Raw genomic sequence first — 25,223 nt, 5'->3', positions numbered from 1 at the left:
ACTGCCTTGTACCTTCTCTGTTCAGTTCATCTGCTTCACAATGCCTGGAGGATATAATAACAAGCAATATGGCACATGTTATACTACGGATGCAAACAGATGCTGACATTCATGGAAACCAATGCCATGCTGACAAAGTATAGACACGATAAGGAAACAGTCTATTTGCAGATGCTGATCACAATGCCAATTACTGTAAATCACATCAATTCTACATTATAATTTATGCATGTATCCTAGATCTCTTATCCTAACATTTCTTATGAAGGTAGCACCAACAAAGCAGCTGTCAATTCATGCATGGCCACACTGCTGCCATTCCCTTCTGTCCAGCTCCACCTGTACAGCCACTTCCAGCTGCACCCAACAGCCAGGCACAACACAATGCGGGGCCACACAATCCTCATACCACCTCCAGAACATTGTCAGTTTAGATAAATAAAATTTCTGATGAATAAATCACACTGCAGATAATGATTTCACAGATGGAAGAAAGTTTCAAAGAGTAAGATGCATCACTATCCAGTCCTCTTTAGGCTGTCCCAGACTGCCCATGAATATTTTATATCAATTTTGTAGGCATCTTTGTTAATTCCTAGCTCATGTAGTTAAAAGTCATTTGTAAAACACGAATATAATATTTTTTAGGATTTTGTTACGATTATAGTAAAAGGCAGTGGCACTATACCTCCAAAGAAGAAGTTCAATTTATTCCTGTAATATTTTCCTGCTAGTCTACGTGACAAACCACATTTGCATTAAGCAGAAATTCTTCAAGTAAAATGAGAAAACATTGCTCGAGACAGCCACCTTCATGTCATATTTCTGCCCAAAGCCAACTTAAATTTTAATAACACATTCAACAACAATAACAACATCTTTAATGAAAGAAAAATTTGTACCTGTAACAGTTCAGGTAAGAGCGAAGTTAAATTCTTATATTGTAATACTCAGTTTTTTGAATACAAGTACATTTGAAAACCATTGAAAGCAAAAACCTTCACAGCAAAATTGACACAAAGAAACGGATTTTCAGTATATGGTATCTCTATTAATACAGAACTGCCGTAAAAGTAATTAAAAACTATATGACTTGAATTTTAAAGCATCTGTTTTTAAACACTTTATTTCATTTCTAAAACTTTACAAAGACAAACCTTGTAGTACAATAGCACTAGCCGATCTGCAAGCAACTGCTGCTCTCTGCTTCTATGTACCACTGCCAGTGTGATTTTACCTTGTTTGCAATGCTTGTGATGAATGACTTGATGTCCAGATTAGTTGGGCAACTCTTCTGACAGGGGGCATCTGCACACTTCAAGCATCTACAGGAAGAAAAAGGAAATGTGTCACAGAGATATGGAATACCAATGCTGCCAACAGCATAAGGTTTTCAAGTGAGCGTGGTAGAAGATAAGCTGCAAATGAATAATACAGAGCATATTCATAACATTTCTGTTTAAAAACTCAAAGTGTTACCTTGTTATTCTTGAATTAATTTGCACATACATTAACCGCAAGAATCCTACAGACAATACACACAAAGAAATGAAAAGTAAATTAAAAAGAACAAACGAGATTGAAACACCTACAGTGAAAAACTGGACTAACTTTGTCAATCACATACATTGCTTTTGCTTTTGTTTGTTGGCATGCTCTTTTTTTCTTTCAATTAAGGGTGGAATAAGCGAAAAGGCAAAGTCTGTTAAGTAAAAGATTAATAAGCCTTTCATCTTGCTATTCATTATCATCTAGATGGGCACTGCAGACACCATGGCACTAGCAATACTGTGGCTGAATTTGAAGGCAATTTTGGTAGCACTCTCTGATTTTCCTCACAGATCTACTCATGCAAAAAGGAGTCCCAAAGGAAACACTTAATGGCAAATAATCTGATGGATGGCAAAGGCTGGGAAATGTGGTAAAGCCAGACTTCAGGTTCAACAGCATGGTGGTTACTAGTTCAACTAGCCAGGATGTCAGAGGGCTCTAGCAGACAAGTACCAGCAGATTTAGCTGTGGCTGTTACATGCACTGCTGCTCTGCTCAACAAGCATGTGTTATAAATGCCTTACCCAGAAAAGACAGGCCAGAGGGAACCTCAAACTGTTTGTGTGCCCAGAGATTGAGCCAGGATGCTCTTAGCATTCCAAAGAGATGAAAATACAGAAAAGCACTAGGACTAGAAGCCAGGAGAATAAAATATCTGACCTGATAAGGGCTTGGATAATCATTTCGTCTATGTAGGCAGTAAGGAAATAAGAAGGGGAAAAAATTAAAAATTTTTAATCACACTTAAAAAAAAAAAAAAAAAAAAAACAAAAAAAAAAAACCAAAGATTAGGCAAAGATTTCATTATGACTTTTGGCTCTTCGCTTTCCTGAATGTGGTTTCCTTTAAAAATGTAACAGCCCTGTACCCAAGATCAAAAGAACTGCATTTAATATAAAATACATTTCTACAGACTATACATAGAAAAATCTCATGTCAAAACTGACTAGAATGGCACACAGCAGGATAAGCAGTACAGCGGTTACCAGTTGTGGCTATTAAGCATCTTTGTCGAATTGCATCTTTTTTGAATTTTGAGCTGGTTCACAAATAACAGCTGTTGAAAATGTCAGCTATTTAATAGAGAGCGGGGGAGGCAACTCCAACTTGAATGCTAGCTTTTGGGGAGGAGGGGAGAGGGCCATGAATATGCCAGTCCAGACTTTCTCTTATAATAATACCATCTTCCCATTCTCTGAGCACTCTGCAGACTAAAGTGCACCAGGCTGCCATTAATCCCACTTATCACCCTGACAGCTCTGTAATTACACTCCTGCTATAGCTAGGTACTGTAAGGTACTGTAGTCCTAATAAAACATCAAGCACTGTGCAAAATGCATGCTGGTGAGGTGTTTTATTAAACTTGGGGGGTTGATCATCAAGTGACATTCATGTTGACCTATTTTTCTATTTGACAATAAATTATGCTTTGACCATATCATAATAGATATTACAGAGTGGATTTGCTGTACCAAGGAGCAAAGGTACTGCATTCTAGTGAGCCAGGCAAAACGCATAAATACAACTGCAGAATCATTCACCAGAAAGTTATTACATAAATTGCTGCAAGTGATTGATCCTTTCAAAAAAAAAAAAAATCAGACAAAATAACACGCTGAAGAGAATGTGGCAACAATTATAATGAGCTTCAATTCAACACGCACATTCCCATATAAAGAAACATTAAGTATTACATTTCTTTTCTTTAACTGCCTTCCCATTCTATGAAACCTCCCTTTCAGTTTAAAAGGTTATTCCATAGGTATGTTTTTAGCTGAAAATAACATTAAGAATATATAAATTCTTTTTTTCTAAATCACCTAATTTCCACCAAATATAAGTGAAGAGCTACATGCTTACCAACAAAGTTACTTTTTTTAAGTGGTCATACTATTCCAGACTGCATAAACTTGTAGGGCATTGGACAAAGCAAAATCCACACTAATCTCAGAATAATTATGTCAGCATTCGTTAGTACAAAAAGAAAAAATAGCTGCCGATTATCAGAGAACATTCTATTGTCAATTGCTTCACCTTCATAGAACAGAATCTCTTTCAGAAACATATGAGCTATAATGAGTCTTGAAAGATACTGCGTTCCCCTCCAGACTTCTGTAAGGTCTTTGACGTTGTCCTGCAACATATCCTTATCTCTAAATTGGAGAGATATCTATTTGAAGGGTGGATTATTCAGTGGATAAAGAGTTGGTTGGATGGTCATAGGCAGGGCGCTGTGGTCTACAGCCTGTCTGGAGACCAGTCACAAGGCAAGTCCCCTAAAGGTCAGCTCTGGGACCCCCGCTCTCCAGTATCTCTATCAAGCAGACAGACAGTGGGATCAAGTGCTCTCTCAGCAAGTTCTTCAATGACACCAAGCTGAGTGATGCAGTTGACACAATAAGGCAGCATACCATCCAAAGAGACTTGCACAAACTTGAGAAGAGGGCCAATGGGAACTAATGAGGTTCAAAAAGGCCATATCAGGGCAATCCCAGGTATGAATATGGTCTGGGAAAAGAGCATATAATAAGCATCCCTATGAAATAAAGTTGGAATGGCTTTAAACTAAAAGAGATAAAGCTTAGTTTAAATATTATCAGGAAATTGTTTACTCAGAGGGTGGGGAGCCTCTGGCACAGGCTGCCCAGAGCAGCTGTGAATGCCTCATTCCTGGAGGAGTTCAAGGCCAGGCTGAATGGGGCCCCAGGCCACCCCTGGCAGGTGGCAACTCTGCCATGCAGAGGGGCTGGAATGGGATAAATCTTTAAGGTCCCTTACAACACAAGCCACTCTTTGATTCTGCCACATTTCATTTATTTCCATGCAAAAGGCAACACACTCTTTGTACCACTATAAACCCCAACTTGAGAAGCTCGAAGAAAGTTAATATTCTTCATTTTGGAAGCATTTACCTGTTGGTTCAACTCATTCTTATTGAAAAATGATAAATTAAGTTAGATATAAAACTCCTAAAAGTGTTATGCAAATGTTATATATTCTTATATTTATGCAAATATCATTATTTGGCAAAGCCATACAGGCTTGCCCATGATTATATCATGACAGAACTTTGTTTCCACAGATCTAAACTCAAAATTTACATCTCTTATTGAAAAGTGTTAAATTATACATACGTATCCCCAGTGAACTTAACATCTTGGATTTCTCGCTTTCAAAAATGTTGCAACACAAAGGTTATTTAATATTTAAGGTGAGAACACTTGTAAATCTCTATCAGGAACAAAATTCCATATATGAAAGATATTTACGTAGTAGCCCAACATTATCAGCTATCAGATATGTACCTAACAATTTTGTCAGTGAAAAATTGGCACCAGAAATTGTGTCCTCACACACAAATCTCATTCAATCCACCTCTAATATAGCGTAAGACAAACAAAATAACCCACAACAGCAACAAAAGCAACACTGAGAACAGTAGATTTCAAATGTCTAAAAGCAATAAAAGGAAAAAAAAGCACTTCAGAAGTAGTGATTTTTGTTTCAAAGCAATAAAAAAAAGAAAAATGGAATAGACTGCAGATTTCTGGAACAAATACTACTCTTTGGGGAAGCAAAAAGATGCAAGAGAACCATGAAATGTGTCTCGTATTTAAAAAAAAAATGAAGAGAACACAAATGAGGAAGAAAAAAATAAAGTAGTAACTAATTCCTGTACATTCTGTAAATTCTGTAAATTCTTTCCTCTGGGACATCAGAAAATAGTTCTATATTTTTGTTTACAGAGGGGAAAAAAAAAAAAGGAACCATAGCCAAAGACAATTTTCAGTTTATTTTCATTTGTCTGCTTGTTGAAACATTTTTAAGTATTTTATTTTACATCCAGAATATCTGATCAGACTAGCCTATAACATGTCTTCACTTCTAAACAAAGATGGGCAATTTAGTTATTTCATTACCTGAAACTGCAGGGAATAGTTACGTAACTAACTGGCAATAATACATACTATCTGAAGTACAGTCATGTTTGCTGAAAGGCCAGGGTGGAAACAAATATTCTGGAGTAATATCTAACAGATAATTGCTGATAACCTATCAAACTTTCATATGTCACCAAAAAAAATCCAACTAAACAGCATATATCATGGTTACTGTTGGCAGACACTTAGAAGCATATCAAATCCTAATCCAATTATGTGAGTTCCAACAGGACGAACACCAATTTTGAAAAAGATCTTCTAGCTCTATTTGGAAAATTTTCTAAAACTTTAACTGCTAGTCAAGGAGATAGCCCTGACAGTCAATACATTTACAGAGATATTTAGTATATACATCTTTTGGTCAGCCATTCTAAGAGAAATGGCAGAGGAGTTGACTCCACTCAACAAATCTGAGAGCAGTTCACATTCAGAGATTTGGACATATATTAATTTAAGAGAGATACTGGGATAAAGATCCATCAGTTTTTTCTACTGCAATGATGAGAGGCTGGTAAGAGCCTACTTTTATCTTACTTTGCATTTCACAGGGCACAGAAGAGCAGAAAGATTATAAAGCAGTAGGGAGATTCTGTTGTGAGGTGTAAATACTGAAACATAATAAAAATTGATAGCAAAGTTTGATGAGTACCAAAACAAATGAGACTTAGAGGAATTGTGTTCATTCAAAATCAAGAAGCAGAAACAGAGGCTAACATGCAACACTGAGAACTCTGCTGTGTATGTGCACTTTTGACAATGAAGACAAAATGATCCCAGAGTCAACTGCAAGCACATAATTTTGCATAATGCCTCTAAATGTAAGGAGCATTAGAAACCGTACAGAAAAGCAGTTAAAATAGACCGTAAAAAAAGTATTTTGGTTCTGGCTATGTACTACTGGCATCCCAGAAAGACAGTGAGCCTTAAAGGACTGATGCAGACAGGCAGTAAAATGCCACACCCATGGTTTGAAGCGATTACTGGCTACCTAAAGACCAAGCAAGACAGAACTCGTAAGGAAAACAACTTATTAGAGGGAAATATATATAAGCAGGTACAGAACTTGGAAGAAGACTTACAGACTGTGAGAAAGAGGGATTGCAAGAAAATAGTAGAAAAAGCAGCTTGTCTTCACTTGCCTATGGCTTCTGACGCTTGCATTTCAATAATATTTTTTTTCATAAATAGAATAGCATATTTAGAAATACCCAGCACACAGTGTCTGCCATGGCATAGGACTTAAAAATATTCAATATTACATAAATTGGTATTAAAAGTTCATATCCAAAGAAAGAGAGGGAAAGTTTCCCACATCATCGTCTCTTTGGCAACCTGTGGATCCTATGAGATTTCTGCAGACTCACAGAAAAAGACTTCTGTCCGCACATTAAGATGACCAGAAGCAGCAAATTTTAAAACAGGCAGTCCACACAGTCAGAAACAGGTAAGATGTTGCTGCTGGCAGCAGCAGGAGGTATAAGGGAAGTACTCTCCATTGAAAGGACAAAATGCTAGGTGAGAGTTAGCCTTGAGTAAAGAAAACCTCCTACCCAAGTACAGCATAATGGCACTCACAGACAAGGCTATTTTCAGATACATAAAAGACAGTGAATCGTATGGACATAGATTCCAAACCATTCAATTCATCAGTGACTCATCTTTCTTCCTTGGTCTCCACAGATGACTGCATTTTCTCATCCACTTCTGAATCTCTCTTGACAGCAGGAACCCTTCTCTTCTCATTATCCTGGCTGTCTTCTTGTTTTTTGTATTCTTTTGTCTCCATTCATCTGAAACTTCTTCACTTCTGTTCTACAACTTCTTAATTACTGTTCACTACACCTTTATCTTAACGGATGATGCTAATAAAAAAAATATGATCCAGTATCTGACAACAGATGTTTCTGACAGTGGTGTTAGAGAGCGCTTGCACCAGCTACTTTGCATCTTCTGATTTCTTGATACTACTATTTCAATGTTACTTCTTAAAATTTGTGTTCCTTCAAGTCCCTGAAAGCAGCACTTTATTTGCCATCCTGAGCACTTGTGGCTCAGCCACCCTTAGTCTTAGAAGTGTTTTAAACCAGTACATTTCCATTCACCACAACAGTGATCCCTTTCACATAGAAGACAGCTGTTACATGATGTTCAATATCCTTTTAATCCTCTATAGACCTTAGACAGAATGGGTTGACAGAACTGACAGTTTTTATTATAGCTTGCCCTGTACACAATAATCTTCTTTCACCTGGACTATTCTCCCAGAAGTGATGCTGACTTTTTGACTTATATCAAGGATTACCTCTAGTCTTTATAAGAGAGAAGAAATTATTTTTATGTGGCATGACTCTTATCCTGTGTAAGTTACCTTTTCAAAATATGAAACACTTTGTCTTAATGTCAATGAAACTCTTATGGGTTCATGTCAGGAAAAACACAGTTCACAAGTTAAGTTACAAATACTCTCTCACAAAACGCTTCCATCACCTACATCCATCTTACCAGTGGCACCATACAACACATTGTTAACAACAGGAATTCAGATCTGACACTTGTTTGTACTGAAAACTTTTAATACAAACATTTAATAAAAATAAGAACATATATAAATAATCATTGAAAGTAACTGAAATATAACGCACGCATTGGTAATTAAATAAAGTGTTCTCAGTTCAAAACTACAAAGCCAGAAGAATCATTCATTACAGCCACAGAGATCTGAACAATTAGACCAACAGTGCTAATGCCGATCCATCTTGCTATTTAGGCACATCAACAATTCCAGCACAGTGAAAGCAGAGACTTAAAGAAATTTTGTGAAGCAGTCATCTTGGAAAAGGCAGAAACAGGATAAGCTAACATTATCATTAGTTTTAAGATCTGATCTCCAAATAATCCTTGGCTCTTTTTTGTTGCCTTGCCAATGCAGAGCTGATACCATGTTGAGACTGATTCTGGCTTCATCCAAGGCACACTTCAGTGCTCTATGTACAACGAATTCCCACCATTTCCAAAGTCATGATGCTATTAGCAAATGGTAGGAATCGTGAAAGAAGAAATTGGGTAAAAGACCAAGGAGATTTGCAGATGCTGTCACCTGAGGATTTGATCCTATGTTGAGCACAGTCTGAAGCAGACAAGAGCAGGAGTTACCTCATTGAATTCTGTTTCAAAATAAGAGTTCCAATTTGCCTTGTATCCACGCTTGGAGAAAGATGAAGCATTTTAGCTAGCACTGCAATTCATAACTTCAGAAAAACTACATGTTCAGCCATATTTCCACCATGAACCTGATAGCTTCTTCCCATGTAGGAGGTATTCATCATCCCCAGTCAAACAGCTTTTCCTTTTTTTTTTTTTTTTTTTATTATTATTTTTTAAACTGCTAGAGAATCCTCAGTAAAAACTCACTCCTGAAAGACAGTGAGCACTCTAATTCATTATCTGACTGCTTAACTGTTCTTTATTTTAATATGACTGCAGTCCCCAGTGGAACTCAGACCATTCATTTGCCTATAATTTAAGCCCTTAAGGGATTTGTTAAACCAGCCTAGCACAAGACTTCCAGAAATGAATTCCCAGAGCCCAGCCTAGCAGAAACATCTCCAGCATCCTCACCCTTATTCTCACCTGAAAATTGAAACAGCTATATATTTGAGAATGACATACTGCTCCTCATGCCCATTCCCCGAGAGGATTCACTAATGTGGAAACTGCTAGGATTGAGTAGAAATTCTAAACCTTAATATTTTTGATAGAAATTGCATGTGTGCAACCACAGTCTTTCATTCTCTCCTGCAGACAAAGCTTTCTCATGCGACACCTCACTAAGTGACACAGGGTAATCATGCAATTTTTTATTCTCATTTCCCAAACATGTCATTTTTCTTTATCCATAGAAAAAAAAAAAAAACAAAAACAAAAACATATCCCTGTTTAAAATATATAAACATCTTAAAAACATGGCATTTCCTCATATGCTTTGCAGTTACAGAAATATTTTTTTCCTCTCTACCTTACATTTCTTCAAAAAGTAAAGATTCAAATCAAGAGTCCTCTTAGTGGATTAAACCTTCATGGCAGAAATCACATGAGCAACTACAAAGGTCAGCACAGAGCAAAGGAAGCCCTTTATAAGGTGCAACAAATGTTGCATTCAGAATACACTGAGTTTAAAGATAAGCAACATTTCACAGGATATAGTTTTGTTTGCTATAAGTAAATACTCTGGCTCATTAAGACCGAACAAATGGCACACACATGCTACACCAAGATTTTGCTATAATCACCTTCACTGTAGAAGATTTTACAGTATTCACATTACTACGACATAAACAAAAGACAGTCAACAGTCACTCTCCAGGCTGTCGGCACTTACACAAAAGAAAAAAAAATAAACGTGAAGCTCTGGGGGTTTTTTTGTTTGTTAGTTTTAACTGAGAACTGATGGAGATAGCAGTGGTAATATGAAGGTTGACTTCCTATGAATCTGATTGAACAAGCAGATTTACAACCTGATGGAAAGGCTGATTCAAACAACCACCACACTACACACTTTCTCTCCTGTCGCAGACTGATTTGTCAAGAGTACAGAAACTCCTACATGCAGTCTATTGATCAGGGCTATAAGACAGCTGGCCAATCTTTAATCCTCAGGGTAAACCAGGGTTACTGCAAAGATTCCTGAACAGAAGGCTAGTTGTGATGACCTAACAGGTTTAGACTATCTTTACAATTTTTTCCAGTGTCAGACAATGGCCTTTTAAAAGGGCAAATTTATGCCTGCTTACCAATCTGCAGTTGAGGTTCTGCACAGAGGTAAGTATAAACTTCACAGAATTTAAGAGTATACATATTTCAAGTTTTTTAGTACTAAAAGAGTGACAAGTATCAAGTAATATTTTCCATATACATTAAATCCTTTTTTTTTTTAAACCATACAATGCAAAATTAGGGGAAAATAAGAATATTGTAGTTAAAATAACAGCAACCAAAGGATCTAAACAGGTGGCTATTATACACCAAGATTTTCAGACACAATTGCCTGAAAACACTCTTGTTTGATTTCTAAAATTATCACAGATTTTAGAGGGAAATATATCAAAAAAGAAAACTCAATTTAGTGGCTAAATACAGGATAGGCACTGACCTACTAGTGTCAAGCTTGAGTAGGTGTGAACTAGATCACAATCAGCTCATCTGCATTTGCAACAGTAGTATAAACATTTGTTGCTTTAAGGAAAAGGTGGAAGAATTTTCTCTCCCTGGGAGAGAAAAACTTTTACAACCTGAGTAGAAAGAATTTTCACACCCTCTTATGAAGATTATATAAAGAAAGCATTGGTCACATTTCCTCTCAGGCCAAAGGTAATGGCATGAGAATGAAGACATTTTCTGGAATGGTTCAGCATTATTTTGGCAAATATTTAAGAGAAGCACAGCTTAGAAAAAATTTAGGATGGATTAATGAGAACAATCTGTTAATCCAGCATTGGTTTGATATATCACCTGTTCTTGAGTATGGGGCATTACATCACTTTGTGAATTCTCAAATCGTTATCATCATGTCAAATACAGCAATCCCAGGACTGCAAATGCAGTGCAACTGAAAAAGTGTACTTTTCCCATCTTGCAGAGGCACTGCATTTTCAAACATCTGCTGGAAGAATTTAAATATTCTCCTCTGGTAGTGTCTTTTGCTACAAATGAGAAGATGTCTGCCTTTAGGCAATTCTTTTACACAGTTATTTGAAAACAATTACAGAAAAACATTAAAATTGATTTATGTAAAAAGTACTCCTCAAAGGTCCAAATAATATATTCCTCACACAGACAGCCGAGGAATCAGTATAAAACACAGCTTCTTTTCCACCTTTCCTTATTATCTGCTCTCTCTACACAAAAACACACGGTACTGATGATTAGCAAATTCACAACTGCTCCTACAACCTAAGTTGAGATACTGGGGTTTTAACATTTGTTTTCTAATGCAGAGGCATTAAAGTTTCAGTGACCAGATCTGATAATTTCCAGTATCTTCATGCCTCAGGTTTCAAGAATGCTGTTATACAGGCTGTATTATCAACACAGTCACAAACCTAACCTTCTTACCAGTTTGTCGTCTTTAACAGCAAGGGCTGCTGGTTGCTTTCTGTACTACATTTGAATGCCAAAAGAAGTGGATACGTACAGACTCATGCAGCTCCTATTAAACCTTTTTTGCAATAAGAAACAGAGGCTCACAACCACGCATTTTTACTTTTTTCCATCACTAGACAATCATCACTCCCTTTTGTCCTGAGCTCTAGTGTGGCTAAAAACCTTCTATGATTCCCTGGATCTCAGCTTCCACTATGGAGGAAGCCAATAGGTGAACATTCTCAAAGGTTTCAGTCCCTGGCATCCTGGCTCAGGAAAGTCAACAGTCTAACCTAATGTTCTCCTCCTCCTCTACTAGAGCCCAATTGCATCAGAATGTGTTCAAATCTTGGGTTAATGTAAGAAATTAGACGGTGAGTGAGGCTGCAGCTTCACCAGATTACTTTGTCAATCAGGACATGTCTTGCTAGCAACTTCAAAAGCAGTTTGCTCGTCTGCAGGAAGGCATCTTGATAACATCTTCTAGATTGCAAGCATCAGTATTTTCTGTTAGAATTCCATTTCAGCTACCTTCCAGGTAAATTCTGGGACTATATTTTCTATGAGAATGTGAATACCATGAAATTTTTCAGTCAAGATAGGCACATGAACGACCTGATTCCAAACTCAATTACGTAGTTCAATGAAGAACACCAATATAAATTCAAAAACAATATTGTTAAATTATTTGTTGGTTGTGCCATTGATATATATTTGGTTATGAAACAGGAAGCAATAGAAAAGGAAAGGATAAATTAGTGTAAATACACTTAGTCAATAGCAATTCAGTCAATAAAATTTGCTTTTCCTTCGCAAGCCTGGAAAAGCAGAAAGACACAGTTACTCTTTAATTACCCAATTCACTACGGGCTTAAAAAGTACTGGATGTGCATCATGACCAGTAGCATATTCTTGGAAATAGACCCAACATGTTTTAAACATTTATCTGGCCAAAGCAATTTTCTTCATAATCAGAAGACTGTATATTTTAGCAATCATCACAGGTATTTCATTCTGGATAAGAATGGAGAACACTAAAAAAAATATTTTCTTCATAACTTCATTTTCATGACTAGCTCCTATGAAGACCAGGAGATTTACAGAGAGAGAAGATGAATTTGACTGCTATCTTTCAAAGAGAAAAAAAAAAAAAATCAAAAACCCTCAGATGCATAAAACTAACAAAGAACAAAAAGGAAACAGAAGATTGAAACAAAAAAAGAAACAAAATTATTAACAAAATTTGTTTGCATTTTTGAAAAATCTCTCCATAATCAATTTTGGTGATTTCTGTGTACTGAAATCCTAAGGAATTCTCCTGATTTTTGTTTACAAAATACCAATAATGTACACAAAGCTTAATCCACAGTTTCAAACAGAAGATAAATACGTACAGCATTAGATAAGGTAATATAACCCTCCAACTTTTTAGCAGAGGAAGCAGTGACACTGCTCTGTCAGTGTTTTACCACCAACAGTGCATGGTATTTACTAAAACATACCTGAGTGTGCCTTCTAGGTTTCATAGTGCAGCACATGACGACGCACTGCCATCAATAATTAGCGCTGAACAACAAATGTCAAAAGAGATTAAGTACATTATGTTGTGCATTCTTTTCTGTTTGTTCTCTTGCTCATTTGCACAATTCAGTAATTCAAAAAAGGGTCTTCCTATCATTAGTGTAAATTAGTGATTTTCTAGAAAGTAATTAAATTTACACTTTACAGTGTTGCCTTTGTAAAGATAACACATCACAAAGTCAAATGAAATTCTAGAGTGATTATTCTGAACCTGAAATCAGCTCTAGATAAACTTCTGACATATTTCTCAATATTAACCTGATAGGTGTACAGTATTAACACCAGCAGTTTCCTGATTGTCAGGAAAATATATTTTTATTAATTTCTCCTGAGTGCAATCTATTCATATCTTTTAAACTGAAGTCATTCCTACTCTAGGTGAATCCTATTACTTTCAGACCACTAAAATCTCATTTGTTCTACTCCTTCTCCAACACAATCCTTCTACAGTTAAAGCCAAAGTCACTTCCCGAAATAAATCTCTAGGATCAGTAAGCTCCATCAAAGAATTTAAACTTCAAATTCCATTTTTAGATTAAGAAAAACTAATCCTTCAACTAGTAATTCACTGACTTCTAAGAGCAATGCCGCAAATTTTAGAAGGATGGGTGCCATATTTAATGCATCTATCTCATTAATAACAGTTCGTAATAAAATATTACAAATAATAATAATTCAAGCAACTTTCACCTATAAACAGAAAAAATCCAACTAGTTTTGAGATATTGCAATTTAATTTTTCCTTTCTAGATATTATGACAAAATCATGAATTCCAGTATTTTCTACATACTCACGATGCAAGCAAGGTAAGTTACAGAATACACACCATCTTAACTGGAGTTAAAAATCAGTTCACTTGGTACGTGTGATAAATGCCCTCAAGTACTACACTTTTGATCTAATCGGTTCGTAGCTGCTCATGCTACTGTGTCATAAATACATCATATTTAATAATTTTCCATGACTATAAATAACAACTAAGGACTAAGGCACAGAACATTTTAGCAGCTTTCAGCAGCCTACACCTTGAAAATCTCTTGTATCCAAGCATCTTAGCCAACACCAGAACAATTTCTGAGCACTCCAATGGACCATTATGCTATATACTGTTTTCTTAATCAATTTAATTCCTGATGTTTTTTTAAGCTACCATGAATCAACAGAAGAGCCCTCACTCTGCTGCCACATGTAAGCAAAATCACGGTTGCTTCATTGTACCCTAAAGTAAAATTACGGCAATATTTTCTGCTCGTTTACACTCATGCTTGTTCTGAAGAGTGAAGGCAACTTAGCAGTTACTCTTATTTTAGCGTTTTAGAGGTAAATCATTGATCATAAGATTGCTGAGTTTCAAATAAGCAGCCCTTACTGAAAGCGCTAACGATGATTAAAAAGCAGTAATTTTAGAAGCCAGTGAAATTCGAGTTCCTCAGTGACACATTTCTGAAATGTCTTTTGAGAAAAAGAATAGTGATTTAAAAAATAACATCAAGTAACATCAATTACTGTTTTTCATATCATATAATTGTGAATGAACATTGACCAGAGCACCAAAGTAACTGTACTGATTTTAACGCCTGCATAAGAACAAGCTGCATGCAGCTGTTAAACAACAAACAAATGTTGTTAAGGACAAGAGAAAGTTTCTTTCTAGTACAAAATCCTTAAGCACTGAATGCACCATTTTTCAGATTTTGCTAGAGATAGGTGTAGACTCAACAATGAATACCATTGTAACGACAGATGATAACATACTTTCCATTTAGAATGACAGAAGTGTTATTTGTGAAATACCTCATTAAAAGAAAGTTTAGAAAAGATTTTTTTTGCTAATAGTTCAGAAAACTCCTATGACAATCACTGCTAAAATTCCGACAACTTCAAAGATACACAAAATAGCTACTGGCATTAAAAGAAATTAGTTTATTATTTAGCATTTTTCATTTTCAGAAAACTAAGTCTTATTTCACAGAAAAGAGATTTATTTGCATTTTTAAATGTATGAAGCAGAAAGTATGTTTGAAATTAACAATAATGAGGAAAGACTAGACAGCTTTGAATTGTTCACAATATTCAGTTCACTCAATATTGTCTCCAGTGCATAAAACTACAACATTAATTATTGCAAAAAACAGTATGTTCACACACTAAATTGAAATCCTACAGATTAATTTTTAACATACCTTTTCCTAAATGATTCTCCTATCAATTTGATCTCTTGGATCTAAATATCAAAATAGCAGTCATACACAAAGTTTCTCTATTCATTTCAAAAAGAAAATAAGGTGTAATTTAGCATGTACACATACTACATCATAACACTAAAGAGCCACTTTATTTTACATCTAATTCTGTTGGTTTTTTTCCTAAAAATACCAGAAGGGTAACGAATGTTGACAGACTGCATTCAAAATATGCTGAACAAGAGACAGTGATTTGTACACTGTGATCACCACATGGAATAACATAATTTAACCCACTCAATATGTTACCAAATATATCAGAAGCAGTGTTAGCATAAAACTTTTTTTTTTTTTTTTTAGTTAAATAGGAAAAGAAACAGTATGAATATATTTATTAGAGTAACAAAAACCCTTTTCCAATTGTATGGAACACTTTGAAGACATGCTCTGCATGGTAAAATCTCACTTTTTGTCTGAATTCCATATTAGCTAGTTTTCTACTCAATTTGTAACACTTTGTTACAACATACTACTGTACTAACTGGTATTTATTGCACACTGCAATAAAAGAAATAAGGATCCTTCTTGTTGATAAAATAAGGTGTGATTGAAGACTGCAAAAATGTGCGCATTTGTTTACAATAGAAGGCACAAATCTAATGTTTTATCTGTACTGGGGTTGGCACAAATCACTTGCAAACAGAAGCATTAGTGCTATCCTGAGACTGCAGTCTGCAATAAACAACTTTGAAGAGAAACTATCCTGAAGGAAACCTCCACTTTCACATGTCATATAAAGCATCCATCTGTCTCATGCAAACTTAAAGAAGTGCAACTGTGCCATCCAGTAATTCTATTGAATAGCTTTGAAGGTATTCAAGAGAAAGGGAGTTTTTAAGTAGCAAACAAATCCCTTCTATCTATGCAGACTTTTAAACAGTAAATTCAAAGTACAATTTCTAAATTAAACAAGCTATGGTATTTCCACAGAGAGGCACAGCAACACAAGACCTTTGAACTTCCTTGTTTTCTGCCAATATGTTAACAAAAAGATCTTGGTTGAGTTTACCCTAGGAATAACTAGAAAACAGTGTGCCCCAGAGAAGACTGCCCTGTGTATGCCCTAAGCCATCAGTCCCTTCTGAAAGCTGAATTTAAGGGTTACTTAAAAAGTTATTCCAATCAAGGGTAACTGAGCAGGAAAATGGACAAATTATTGTAAATTATATCATCAAGTGAGCTTCAAACTCTGTTTTTAAGAAATTCTTTACTCGGAGATCATAGAATCCTTAGACTTAGGAGGGATCTTTAAAGGTCATCTAACCCAACTCCTTTGCAATGAACAGGGAGAGACACGCAGCTAGATCAGGTTACTCAGGGCCTGATCCAGCCCTGCTTTAAAAGTCTCCAGAGATGCCCCCTCCCTGGACATCCCACCACTTCTTTGGGCAACCCATACCAATGCCTTACCACATTCACTTTGTCTTTTTCCTTGTATCTAATCCAAAATTACCCCCTTTAGGCTTGAAACCATTTCAGCTTATTCTATCACTACAGACCCTGCTAAAGAGCCTGTCTACTTTTTTCCCTGTTGCTCCCCTTTAGACACTGAAAGGCCGCTATCGGGTCATCTGGCAGCCTTCTCTTCTCCAGGCTAAAGGGCCACAGCTCTCTCAGCCTGTCCTCATAGGAGAGGCGTTCCATCCCTTCAATCATTTTCCTGGACCTCCTCTGGATGTGCTTCAACAGGTCTGAGTCAACCCTGTACCGAGGACTCCACATCTGGATGCAGTACTCCTGGTGAAGTCTCACCAGTGCAAGCAGAGGGGCAGGATTGCCTCCTTCGTCCTGCTGGCCATACATCTTTTGATTCAGTCCAGGATATATAGATGGCTTTCTGAGCTGCAAGGGCACATTGCTAGCTCATGTCCAGCCTGCCATCCACCAATACCCCCAAGTCTTTTTTGGCAAGGCTATGCTCTATCTTTTCATCCCCCAGCCTGTATAAGTAGTGGAAAAACTCTTCATGGATGTCTATACAATGGCTAGTGTAAGAATGATTTGCAAATTTATTGAATTTAAGTATTTTTTCAGCAAATATTTCTAAAAGTAGAAATATTTCACATTACATTTTTCTGAGTTCCTACGAGTAAAAAAAACAGTTGATTTCTTTTAAACCTCAGAGGTAGGAGAAGGCAGAAAGAAGCTATACACTAAGTGAAATGTCTTTTGCACAGTCACAAGTAGTTTTGGTTAATTACTCCTAATGTGTTAGACTACTGAAGTTTTAATCAACACAGCCCTACTCTGGTGCAGATGTTGACATCTGTAAAAGTTAGTGCAATTTTACCTCCTCCAGGCATTGCAGCACCTGGAGAAGCCATAGGGAAGGCAACGTGGATTCTTACTGAAATTAAAGCGGCAGCTGTCAGCTCAGGAGGAGGTACATACCAACATGAACCATAAGGCAGCTTCGCATGAACCCGCTCTCTTCTTAAATACACTCTTTAAGCAACACTGGGAAAAGCGTGATGAGAACACAACTTGCCAGACAACAAAAAACTAAGGACAAATATACTTAAAGTTTTTAAATTTGCCATGTAGATATATAAACATCAATTTTGTACAAATTAATATGACAGATGCATAACAACGCCATACACAGCTTATGGCAAAGTAACTTACGTGGAATGACACAATTTCTTAAGACTCAAGAACCAGGACTTCGACATTCCCTCACAGTTGTTGTTTAATTCCACAACTAGTAAGTAAAAAAAAAAAAAAAACGTCTTTTTTATCCCCTCTCTTTTTTGGTTCCCTACAACCAATAAATGAGGAATTATAACAGACTGAGAGAACATGAGTACAAGAATCTGATAAACATACTACTAGATACTACAGAAGCTGTTTTCCTTCCTGCAGTCCAATCTTGGAGCAAAGAATTCACTGACAACCTACACTTCTGTGGCAGAAAGGAAAAAACACAAAGCTATATCACCACTTGGCCTTTAGTTTGTCTTTCAGGTGGTTATGCAAATGCTTTCTAATGAGAACAAATGAAGTAGGGATTCACAGGAAGGCTAGCATCATCAGCTCTGTGCCCCGGAACACCTGAAGTTAAAAAAAACTTATAAATAAGCTAAAAAAGCTTTAACTTCATAATACTGGAATGCTACAAACTAAAGCCCAGCAGAATATGATGGTCATTTCAATACGCATCCAATATCCACCTCAGTAAAGGCACATCTCATCATGGCTCACAAACTTAAAGTAATCTTGCCATGTATCAGCGCAAGAAGAACAATATCTTCCTTGCTTTTATAATAAGCTACTGTCAACCTCTTCCAGCTTCTACAAAAATACTCTGTGAGCATTTCTATTACACAGTAAATAAGCAGAACTTTAAGAAATGCAGTAAGTTTTACTTTTTTTTGTTAATACTCTCAAAGTCAATCTACTTTTGCAGGGAAAAAGGAAACAGCTTCCGGACTACCATTTTGCAGAAATTTGACACAGTAGGCACAAGGGTTTAGAAAATATTTCCTAAAGATTAGACTGATTTCTCAGATTTAGGGCAGCACTACAAAAATTATCACGCAATGATCAACTTCCAGTCTTAATCTCAATCTATGAAAACGAAAGATAAAAGTTGAAAACTGTCCATCTATATTCAAATATCCACTGATCTCAATAGCACGCAAAAAAAATCAAGAAAGAATATCACATATTATTGAATTCACAGATTATCCTCATTACTTGTTCAGAGCCTACTTAGCATCACCTGGAGGGAAGCACACTCTTCAATTCGTTAAATGATGCTTTACTCTACTGTGGCTTTCACTCATTTCTCTACCTTTACTGTTTACAGTGACATCAGCATAGAAATGTTGTATCCGTTTCTAAATGTATTTTAAACTGTTTTCAATGCAAATCTCCATGGCAGCATATAAAAAAGATGGCACTGGGATGGCCTCTATCATAAAAGCCCTCTCCTGTGGTCCATGTCAAGTACTGCATCCAGATAATTTATTTTTAAAACTTAATACTAATGGCTTAATGAAATTATTATATCAAAAGAATGGTTCAAAGATGTCTGCATTCAAGTTTTGGAACACAAAACTGTATCACGTTTTGACTTTGGGTGAGGTAAAAATGGGTTTACCCAAAGTTATCATTCTACTATCATTTGAAGATTTTGAACTGAATTTATAAATAGAAACAATGATCAAATACAATCATGTCTTATGGACATAAAACTAATGCTTCTCTTACATTATCTTTGCTTCTCCTTTCCCTTTTGACAGGATCAATGGGGAACAAGATGACCCTTAGTTTGGAAATTCACTGCAGAGTTCATTCAACCTTTAGAACATGGGTGCCCAACTTTTTTGCTTGCTTGTGCCATATCAAGTGAAGAGGAATTGTCTAGGGCTGGATCTATGAAGGTTGTTCCAAAAGTAATGCCTCCTATTTATTTCCATGGAAACAATAACAGATACAAAGAGCACAATAACACTGCTTAACAGAACAAACCTTAAGCTACAAAAAAAAAAAAAAAAAAAAAAAAAAAAAAACCACTGTAACTACCATCAGATATGTATTTTCAACAGCAATGAATAAAAGCATGCAGGCTGCTCTTATATCAGTCGGTACCAGCAGAGTTGACCACTGTTGCTACATTTGAAACAGACCATCCACCACCCCACTGTGTTCACATGCCCTCTTTGGACTCCATAAGTGTTCAGCAAGGACCAATGAATGCCAGTGTGTGCTATGTTTTCCACTTGGAGGAATTCAATGAAATACCTTTGCTTCATATGCACTTCCATGTCAGACACCATTCTGTCAGACTGCCTTTCCATGGCCATCTGTCACACAGCAACAACATGTTGAACCTTCCCGCCAGTGTTCCATTACATCTGCTGCCATACCATCAACATCCACCTCTGATATCATAAGCCAGCATAATAAAACAGGAGACAATGCTTTCATGATCAGCCATCATAAAAAAATATAGTACAATTAATGGTATATAAGCAACAATTTAATTTCTAATGTTTTCATTATTAAACATGAAAAACAGAGCAATAAAACTACAAAACTAGTTTTACAAACGAGATTAAAAGATCCCACCAACGCATCAGTCAGGCTGATGGCAGCAGTTGCAATTCATAGTGAGTTCTCAAGGTGTTCAGAGATTTTGGATGAAGTTTTACTCCCCTTGTGTTTCATCCTTGAAAACAGCTGTTCACAAATGCACAGACTGCCAAAAGTGACGACATGAATAAGGCATGACTGTGAAGTGAGAGATATTTCTCCCTGCTAAGACAGGGCTTATACAAGTCTGGAAAAGACATGATCAAATTTTGGCTTGCAACTCTACACATTCCATTTGAAAATTCACATGTAATGCAATATCAACTGAAAATGGAGTTGCAAATAAGCTGAAAAATTGATTTTTTTTTTCTTTTGCATCTTAAAACCTGCTCTGAAATGTATTTATCACAACAGAAAGTAAAGCTGCATAGTTTTTGCTGTTTACAGGGCTGTGTTTAGGCAATGTATCAAAATGCAGAAACACAGTTGCCATCACTTGAGTTAGCACTGCACTGCACCCTCCCCATGCCCTGGTTTCAGCCCAGAGAGGGTTAATAGCACATCAATGTCAGGCTGGGGTTGAGTGATGGCTGTGCACTCAGGCTGGGTCACGTGGCAGAGCAGAGCTACAGCCATAATGGCAGCATTGCAAGCTGTGCCAGGCTGCAAGCAGCCCGTGGGCTGGACATGCTTGCTCTTACATTGCAGGGTAGCATAAATGCTCACATTACATGGTTTTAGAAACTTGTGGAAGCAACACATAAATGGCTTTAATCACCACCAGTCTCATAACTGCCAGTTATTTTTAACAGAGCTGGCCATCTAAAAAACTATTCTCATGTTAGTAACTTTCTCAATATAAAAATTAAATAATTGGTCCATTTAACGTCAATACTTTTATTGTCAATAACTTTTAAAAATACATATATTCTTCTGAACAAACGCATATTATCTCAAAAACATTATCAAAGGAAAAAAGGTCCAAACCAACACTTCCAAAGATGCGAGCTAGATGTTGCATTCAATAGATGTATCTGTTTCTACTTAACATGACACGAAGCACTTTTAGACACTGTTTTAATGCTATATATATATATAGTACATTACTCATTCTGAGAAATACTTAGCATAATATTTTACAAATGGAAGAAAATAGCTACTTGCACATACATTTGTGACTCAAAGCCTTCATTTAAACAATGACACCCATCCATCACAAGTATGCCATGGTGCATGCTTTTTACAATTTTTTGTGAAATAAGGGACTTAAATATCGAATATGTTTACAGCACATCAGGCATTCCTGCCTGCACATCAAACTGGTGCTGATATTTGACAATTCCTTTAAAGTATCTCAACTATTTCACTGTACATTAATAACTCTATGGCTTCCAAAAAGAGATGGATAATCTTTTCTTGAAAGCCAATACAAGACTGTCCTGATGGGTGCCAAATATGGGTGAGCATCCCCCAGTAAAGCACAAATGAGAACTGATTAAGTATCTCCTTTCTTTTAGAGCATCATGGAAGGCCATTAAAAGTAAAAGCAAACAGAAAAAACAACCTACATCTGCCTGTATGTGGATATACACACACACAATATGCAGTTTTGTTAGATTACATTTTTTAATAATTAGTTGTGACTATATACATATATATATATATATATATATACAGTTCCTTCTCCAGTTTTTCTTATCAGTTATTCACCTCTGATAGGTACACTACTTGACAGCTAAAGACAGATCTTTTCCGAACACTATGAAATTTGACATAACTCCATTACTGACGGCAATCAAAAATTCCATATGCGCATGATCTAAAACTAGGAGTAGAGAGGAATGTAAGACAGCCATGCAGGTTTTACATTCATGCACGTGAGCGTCTTTTAGTCTTGAAGCACGGATAAAACATGCTTAGTCTGATTTGAATTATTGCAATGTTCTTGTTAAAAACTACCATCTGTCAGAGATTATCCCATTTTACACAGAGGGAACATACATTAATTATTAATCCTATTTCCTAGAGAAACGTACTTACAAGATCAGGACTATCCTTGGTGTGACAGCAGCATTAGTGTTTATACTGGATAATCTCGGGATGAAGCTCAGGATGGATCCCTTGAACCCTCAGAAAGAAAACCCAAGCTGTGTCAGGTAGGGCACTGGCCTCACAGCAGGGCATCATCACACGAGAAGAAAACACTATTTCCAGGAGCTGAGTATATCTTCATGAGCCAACATAAAATCAACATGTGGATATTTCACTTGCAGAGTTAAGTACTGCAGCCCTACATTATACATACACCAAAGCATTTAAGTTTAAGCATTTGGCTTAAGTTAACATTAAGTGAAAGAAGTAGGAGTTCTTTGTTGTTCCCCAAAGTGCTCAGCACTTTCCTGATTCTTCCACATGTGCTGAGGAAAGAGATTCATATATGCAAGTAGCACACTGATGTGCAGATTTAATTTATCCACAACAAGAACCTGATGATTATTAAAAGCAGAAAAAGAAAGCTCTTTAGTGATCTCAGGGAGGGACAATGAAAAGATACCTTTTCCCCCAAGGAATTCCCTAATCACATATTTTCTAGAGAAGCTGTTAAGATTCATGTTTCTGCTTTAAGGCTCTTTTTAATGTTTTGTTTAACCTATTCTTTACTGTTTGAGTGTACAATGTCATATATTACCTATATTACTACTTAAGTATGTTTTCTTGGTCAGAGGGAAATTGCCCAAAGCATTTTTGCAAACTTCTTGCAGGTTTAAGTATTTCCATGAGAAAATACTATTTTCTGCTCAGTTGTACAGAAAGAATACTGAGCAAAGTAATTAACAAAGAAGTGCGGCATAGAAGTAGCTGATATTTAAGAACAACTCACAGTCCTAGGCTGAGTTAGTAAAATGGATGCCAGAAGTTCTGTCTATCAAGAACAAAACTGAAAGTGATTCCTCAAACTCAGTTCCCCAAAACAAGAAAACGGAGAATTCTAGATGAACTGAAATTACACTAACATCCACTGATCCTGAAACTTTCTATTTTTGAAGCCATTTCCTGTGTTACAGTGCATCTTCCTGGGCAAGGAAGAGGTTAAAATCTTTCTAGAACCAGAAAGTGTTCCACTGAAAAGGTGCCTAAACCAAGCATGGAGGGATAGTATTCCAGTTGGAACTCATTACAGAGACAATCCAGCCAACCAATCCAGCTTCTTATTTATAGCAGAGGCAGAAATGACATGAACATCTTTCTATGTAGACATAGAAAAATGCTTTTGCCCTGAAGCCAAAGATCATAACATTACCAACTTTGTCAAAATGTAAAAGAACTGTTTTTGCTTGTTTCTGTTTGGTGTTGGCTTCATTTTTTTTTATTTACTAGGGTTGAGGAGTGGTGTTCGTTGGTTTAGTTATTTATTTTTAATACTGATTTAGAGAATTTCCCCTGGAGAAGAACCATTACATTCTTCAAAGCACAGATAATGTTTACTTTTCAGCAGCCCAGCATATAGAAATAGTAGGCTCATCATAAAATGAGAGGACCATAGTTTTTCATCTCGCAAAAGAGAGACAATTTCAGGTAAAGTTATTTTTAAGTTTCATTTGGTAGGTGAAACTTCAAACAAAAAGTGTTTTATCTACATTAGCACATATCTATATCCCTCAGTCATGGGCTGTGATAAACATGAAGGGACATTTAAAGTTCCATGTCAGAAGTTCACCTTCCATCAAGAGAAGCACAACTAAGGACTTCTCCCATTCTTACATGGTTCATTTGCCTTCTAGAACACAGCTAGAACACAATGAAACAAATGATGTCAATTGTAAGAATAGAATAATAAGTGTGCTGTCCTGAGACACCCTGTCCCTTGACACTGCTGAAGAATGATTTTACTCACATCATTCAGCAACTATGCACACCCTTCGGTACTTACAATACACAATATAGCTCAGATTTAAGTTGCACACTAGTTTAGGTTGCCTATATCTCTAACAGAAGCCATGAGAACCTGCTAAAAGACCAATCCAGGCTCTGCAGAGGTTTGCACTGACTATACAGCAGAAAATCAACTCCGTTTTTATGTAGGTTTTGACACCCTATAAGTAACTAGGTATGAATCTGCTTCCCTAGCAGTCAGATCTAGGCTTTAGTTCTCAGTATACTTTTGCTGAGCACCTTGAGCACTCATTATTAGCTAGAGACTGGAGGATGCAAGATCAGTCCAGAAAGTCACAGCCTTTATGACAACTACTCCATAAACGAAGGTGGCTTAGTCCCTCTTAATGTGTAAAGTCATAGCTGGCCACATGAATAACAACAAAAAAAGTATACTGGGGAAGAAAAAAAAAAAAAAAAAAAAAAAAAAAGGACAAACAGAGGTAAGCAGGAGTATCATTATTTTACAAGGGCGAGCCAGAAAAAGATCGAAGTGCTTTACCTTAAATGTGGGAGGTGGTTTTCTTATCCAGATGGTTAAAACCAAAATAAAGCCCACTTCTCCCTCCTGGCTCACCACCAGGATAGCTGAAACTGGTCACTGAGCAGAAGAGAGGAGATTAGAAATCCACAAAAATACTGAAACACTAAGACAATTCCCTTATTTGAAAACCTCAAAGAGAACATGCCACATGCAACACAAAATTATCGCTATTGGTCCAGTAAACCTATGAAAACATAAATAAAATACACCAAAAAGCATACAATCATGTCTACTGGCAAGTAAATCATTCCTAA

General features: G+C 36.5%; 1 protein-coding gene across 2 annotated transcripts in view; it reads right to left on the bottom strand.

The window, feature by feature from the left end:
- DPYD (dihydropyrimidine dehydrogenase) overlaps nucleotides 1–25,223 on the bottom strand; it is a 317,433-nt gene that overhangs the window by 238,879 nt on the left and 53,331 nt on the right. The window contains exons 2-3 of one of the 2 annotated variants that reach the window (XM_042818949.1): nucleotides 18,081–18,156; nucleotides 1,238–1,325 (exon numbers count right to left, since the gene is read on the bottom strand). In XM_042818949.1, coding sequence (XP_042674883.1) covers nucleotides 1,238–1,325; nucleotides 18,081–18,127 — 135 coding nt within the window. In that variant the 5' untranslated portion in view covers nucleotides 18,128–18,156. The remainder of the gene's footprint in view (nucleotides 1–1,237; nucleotides 1,326–18,080; nucleotides 18,157–25,223) is intronic. The other variant, XM_042818948.1, reaches the window with a different exon arrangement.

Source organism: Centrocercus urophasianus, unplaced genomic scaffold, assembly GCF_019232065.1.
Source record: "Centrocercus urophasianus isolate 14NV4802_14NV808 unplaced genomic scaffold, USGS_Curo_1.0 seq_18, whole genome shotgun sequence".
NCBI classification, from domain to species: Eukaryota; Metazoa; Chordata; class Aves; order Galliformes; family Phasianidae; genus Centrocercus; species Centrocercus urophasianus.
Note: the sequence above shows the minus strand (reverse complement) of the source record. Positions and strands in the feature narration are given on the sequence as shown.